Source organism: Gopherus flavomarginatus, chromosome 4 (assembly GCF_025201925.1).
Source record: "Gopherus flavomarginatus isolate rGopFla2 chromosome 4, rGopFla2.mat.asm, whole genome shotgun sequence".
Lineage (NCBI taxonomy): Eukaryota > Metazoa > Chordata > Testudines > Testudinidae > Gopherus > Gopherus flavomarginatus.
Genome location: NC_066620.1, coordinates 36322042 through 36328041, shown reverse-complemented (window position 1 = coordinate 36328041; position 6000 = coordinate 36322042). Strand labels below are relative to the sequence as shown.

The following is a 6000-nucleotide window of genomic DNA, read 5'->3' as shown; positions in this document are numbered from 1 at the left end:
GGGAGTGGCGGTAACAAGCCACCAGTCTTTTCTCCTAGGGACGTAACACTAGGCAAGGTTGATGGATGATTGTGTAAGGATGTGTGGTCTGGCAGGGTCCTACAAAGATTTGGCTAAGCATCAGACCCATAACTTTTCTTCATTTTCCCCGTCACTGGATTTATATGGAATTTGGCTACGCTGAGTTTCCTTTTACCTATAATTTGGTTATGTAACGGCTGGTTTGTAGTGTTCCTTTACATATAGTTTAGCTATGTAGAAACTAGTCTGGAGTAAGCCAAAGTACATGCAGTAGTGATCTTAATGCTGAGATTTACGTGTTTTTATTTTCTTATCCTTGTAAACATAGTGTGCAGCAGAGAATAAGATTCAGCACTCTTTTGGGTACAGTAGTAGGAAAGAGGAAACTTCTCATGGTGTAAATAGACTGACTTATCTAGTTATACTACCAAAAAAAATCTAACAGTCAGCCTCAGACTTTCTTTCTTCATTCAGACTGCCTATCATTTCTCCATTGGCAAGTCCAAGGTTTGGTACAGATTCTCCATGCCGTGTCCAGAGGCAGAGCCAGAATGCTTACATTCCCAGTCACTCCCATCCCAACAAACTCCTGTGGGGATCCATTTCTGGATATGTCAGATATATGTGTGACTTTCTGGGTATTATTTTATCCCTTCCTCTCTTTGGTCTGTAAGACAAAATTGCCAAATATGGTTGATCTCATGCTTTTGCTAGCAATTTTGAGTGCACAAAACCTCAAAGTTTCAGGTTAAATGTGAATTTTGCAAGCTAATTTTCAAAACATTTTGCAAAGCTCAATTTCATAGAAAGCAAAACGTTGAGGACCTAAAAACCATGTAGTTTAGCTATGCAGAAATTGGTTTGGAGTAAGCCAAACTACATACAGTAGTGATGTTAATACTGAGATTTACACGTGTTTTTATTTTCTTATCTTTGTAAACATAGTGTGCAGCACAGCATAAGATTCAGCACTCTTTAGGGTACAGTGGTAGGAAAGAAGAAACTGCTCATGGTGCAAACAGCTAGGAACATCATCCCTACCCTTCCTGGCTAATAGCCATTGATGGATCTATCCTCCATGAATTTATCTAGTTCTTTTTTTGAACGCTGTTATAGTCTTGGCCTTTACAACATCCTCTGGAAAAGAATTCCACAGGTTGACATTGCATTGTGTGAAGAAATACTTCCTTTTATTGGTTTCAGACCTGCTGCCTATTAATTTCATTTGGTGACCCCTGGTTCTTGTGTTATGAGAAGAAGTAAATAATACTTCCTTATTTACTTTCTCCACACCAGTCATGATTTTATAGACCTCTATCATATCTCCTCCTTAGTCATCTCTTTTCCAAGCTGAAAAGTTCCAGTCTTATTAATCTCTCCTCATATTGTCCTTTTCTTTACCTTTCCCAATTCCAATATATCTTTTTTGAGATGGGGCACCCAGATCACGCAGTATTCAAGATATAGGCATACCATGAATTTATATAGATGTGGAAAAAGCCTAAGTTGACAATTTATTTCCAGCAGCAAATTATACCATCAACAATGAAATAAACCATGTGGTGATTATGTATTTCCTGGGTAATAGAGAGGAAAACACTTGAGATCCGAGGTGAGTATTGGCTTTTCTTACATCAAATGAAGTTAATAATGATGCATTTGCCCTTTGGCTGACTTCAGCCACTCAGTAGCTAGAAATAGTTTCACATGTATAGCCAGAGTAATTTTAACTGATAACCATGTAACTTCTTGAAATCAGATAGTAGCTAATGTTACAGACCATCTTACATGAAAATTTGGTGGGGGGGAAAAATAATTCATGGCCATGGGAATTCACTGGGCTTTTCCCTGCACCATTGAAATCAATGGAATTTCCCCTCCATTAACTTCAATGGGAGCATGATAGACACCTAAGCTAGTATATTTGTTGTGCTGTGTGTGTTATGCACAAAACTGGCTTCTAATGGATCAGTGAGGAGCATACGGTGCAAAGTTCAGGTCCAGAACCAAACTTCACCAAATTTTGGGTGTTGGGGATATTAAACTCTGGGGTTTTGGTTTAGCTCATCACAGAGAAAGGGCCTAGCTGAATCCAGATCTGAAGTACTCCAGAGTTCAGTGGCATTTAGATTCAGGATTTTGGTTCAGGCCATTCTCTACAATGAAGAAAAGCATCTTGATTAGGGCACTGTCTTCACATGTAGCCACATACATCATTCTTCTAAATCATAGACTCATGCCTCCCCATACTGGGGGGGCACAATCTAAAGGGGAAGACACATGACTGCCCCACGTATCTCCTCTGTCCAGTGACACCCCCTCCCCGCTTTGGCTCTGTGCCCAGCCCGGGCCTGCCATGCTCTTCCCACCTCATGTTACCTGGGGGGCGGAGGAGGGACTCTGTCCTTCTCTCCTTGCACTTCCCCCTGCCCCCTGGCATGTTTAGCCGCTCTCCCTGGCAGCCGGGCAGGAAGCAGGATGGAACCATTTCTGCCTGAGAGAGCCTGACTGGGAGGCAATGGCAGCCTGCTCCCTGCCTGGGCTCTACTACCACTGACTGGGGCCGAGAGAGCCAGAGCCCTCTTTCCCGCTGGCACGCTCAGCTGCTGTCCCTGGCAACCAAGCATGGGAAGGGAGCAGGCCGTCACTGCCTCCCAGCCAGGGAGAAGCAGCTCTGTCCCTTGCCCCACCCAGCTGCCACGGAGAATGGCTGAACATGCCAGGGAGAGGCACAGGGAGAGAAGAACAGAGCTCCTCTCCCTCTCCACCTCCAGCAGGCCAATCTGGGGGGCGGGACTTGACTTTGCATGCCCCCCTACACTTCAACTCTGTTCTAAATGCATGTCAAATGCTGTATGATGCCATTCCCAACACCAGCCATGTGGAGAATAAAACACATTAGGGCAAAGATGGTATTGCAACCCAGAGAAGACTTCAAAAAAATAAAATAAAAATAGACCTGCTGCTTGTTTGGAGTTTATCTCTTCACTTAGGAACTTCCATAAGCTCATGATAACATCAGCCTAATAACTTGTTTTTTATTAAATAAAGAATAAGAAAACGTCATTATCTTATAGAAGAGACTGTCAAAAACTCTACCTAGAATCACTTGTTTCTACCAACCTATTGTTCATGATAGCTAGTGCACCAATGCCTGCAGAGAAGCCATTTTGTCTGCTGTTCATACTGACATTTCTAGGGTACCCATTGGCCATCTCGGAAAGCTGCTTTTGCAAAATGGCCAGAGAGACTTTGTTTGATGCTGTGAGCTCCTTCATTGAAATCATTTCACCAGAAAGCCTCCTCCCCTCTGTGTCACTGTCATACTGTCCATCAGTTTCCACAGAGATGTTATGCCTACGGAAGCGACTTCCTGGGGTGATGGCATTGCGACGACCAAGGCGGGCACTTGATTTATGGCACTTTGAGCAACACCTGCATCCAAACTTTTTCAACAGCCAGTTTAAAACTTGCTTGATTACAATTGATATGACATTAAAAAGGGAGTATATGCAAGATACACCCATTAATATAAACATGAAGTTTCCAAATCTGTATAATCCCTGATTTTGGTACACTGCATTTTGACTGCTTACCAAATCTCCAAAGCCAATGGTGCTGAACGTGACAAAACAATAGTATAAGGAGTCAATGTAGTTCCATCCTTCCACTGCTGTGTACATTGCTGAGGCACAGCAAGCCAGTGTAAAGGCAAAAATTCCCAGAATCAGCATCACATGATAAACGGATGGTTTCCATCCAGCAAGGCTGTCCACTTCAGAGATAGCTGATCCCCTTCGAAAGTTAGGGGGTAGAAGACCACTTCTTCGCAGCTGCCGCTCATGACAAGCCTTCATAATAAAAGCCAGGAGAGAGATAATACGCTCCAGGAACAGATTGAAGAAAAGGATAGTCCCAGCACACCCGAATAGGCCATAAATTATGAGGAACACTTTTCCAGCCACTGTTGCGGGTGTGGTCATTCCAAAACCTGCAGAGGCACAGATAATGTAATTATAATCACGACATAGCTCTTCCTGCATATACTCCTAGTATATCTTAATCCACCACATCCCCTTTCACTTTGACAATTGGCTTGGAATATGTTTAACCAACTAGTGAAATTGTGCTGTGTATAACTCAATTTGGACCAGCCTGAATTAGAGTGAATTATTTCTTAGGAGGCGAGGAAGATTCCAGAATGCTGGACAAGGTGACCAGGATTCAAGAGGGAGCAAAAAAGTCTGTAGGAGATGAAGTGTAAGTTATTAACAGAGAAGAGCTATTGTGTTTGGAGGAGCTGTATTAGCAGCTCAGCAAAATTGGAATTCATAATCTCAAATCACTTGGTAACGATGTTAAATTAATACACCACATCTTTGCTTCTGTTCATTCAAGCCAGCATGAACCCCTGGAAAGCTTAGTTCTCTATATCCAAGGTACCAGTTCCTTAACTGCTGTAAATCATTGTAGCCCCACTCAAGTTAAGGTCTCACTATGATTATACCAGATGACAGATGACAGATTTCAATGTGTACAATAGTAAAGGAATTTGAACCTTGATTATCTTTTAAATGTAAGAGCACTTCCTTCAAAGCCTTCTGTTCAAATACAGAACCAGACTAACTGTCCTGAAAGTATCATTGCACGAAGGGGTATGAGTGAAATCGTGGCTCCATTGCAAAACACCCCTTGACTTCAGTGCTGTCATGATATTCCCTACAGGCACAGACCAAGAGTTAGTAAATAGCTAACATCTTGGTTTTGTAGCTCTAAACTCAGTTCTTTCAACTTTTTAGAAGACAGAACTGTCTGTCTTCCAGATAATATATTTTTGTTGCTGTGCATGTGAAATATTTTGAATAAGTTACATTTTTTTCATTTGCTTTTGGAAAGTGAGAAAAATTGTATCCAGTCATCAGACTTTTTCAATTTTTGATAGAAAAAATAATAGAAACTTTTATTAAACCCCACCAGCAGTAAGAATTATGGAATCCTGTAGACTTAAAACAAGCTACTATACTAGTATAAGCTTCATGAATGGAATGAAAACCAAGAAAAAATAAAATATTCTTTCTGAGTTCAAACAAGCAGTTAATGTATTGTGAGCACATGATATCAAAACCTTAGAATCATAGAATATCAGGGTTGAAAAGGACCTCAGGAAGTCATCTAGTCCAATTCCCTGCTCAAAGCAGGACCAATTCCCAACTAAATCATCTCAGCCATGGCTTTGTCAAGCCTGACTTTAAAAACCACTAAGGAAGGAGATTCCACCACCTCCTTAGGTAACCCATTTCAGTGCTTCACCACCCACCTAGTGAAAAAGTTATTCCTAATATCCAACCTAAACCGCCCCCACTGCAACTTGAGACTATTACTCCTTGTTCTGTCATCTGCTATCACTGAGAACAGTCTAGATCCATCCTCCTTGGAACCCTCTTTTAGTTAGTTGAAAGCAGCTATCAATGGCCATATGCTTTTTAGACACAAACTTCCCCTTTGCAAATGTCATGTAAAACACATTTAATAATGCTATATACTATAGTTTTCTTTTTTTAACAGAATTGTTTAAATAATTTAATTAGATACTTCACAACTACCTAAAAATATCCTGTAATTAGAATAGAATCATAGAATATTAGGTTTGGAAGAGACCTCAGGAGGTCATCTAGTCCAATCCCCTGCTCAAAGCAGGACCAACCCCAACTAAATCATCCCAGTCAGGGCTTTGTCAAGCCAGGTCTTAAAAACCTCTAAGGAAGGAGATTCCACCACCTCCCTAGGTAACCCATTCCAGTGCTTCACTACCCTCCTAGTGAAATAGTGTTTCCTAAAATTCAACCTAGGCCTCCCCCACTGCAATTGAGACCATTGCTCCTTGTTCTGCCATCTGCTACCACTGAGAACAGTCTAGCACCATGTTGCTTGGAACACCCCTTCAAGTAGTTGAAAGCTGCTATCAAATCCCCCCTTACT

General features: G+C 41.6%; 1 protein-coding gene across 1 annotated transcript in view; it reads right to left on the bottom strand.

Moving 5' to 3' along the window:
- Window positions 1-3057: 3057 nt before the first annotated feature.
- The window catches only part of KCNK12 (potassium two pore domain channel subfamily K member 12), a 60914-nt gene continuing 57971 nt past the window's right edge, over window positions 3058-6000 (bottom strand). The window contains exon 2 of the mRNA XM_050951920.1: window positions 3058-4012. Coding sequence (XP_050807877.1) covers window positions 3117-4012 — 896 coding nt within the window. The 3' untranslated portion in view covers window positions 3058-3116. The remainder of the gene's footprint in view (window positions 4013-6000) is intronic.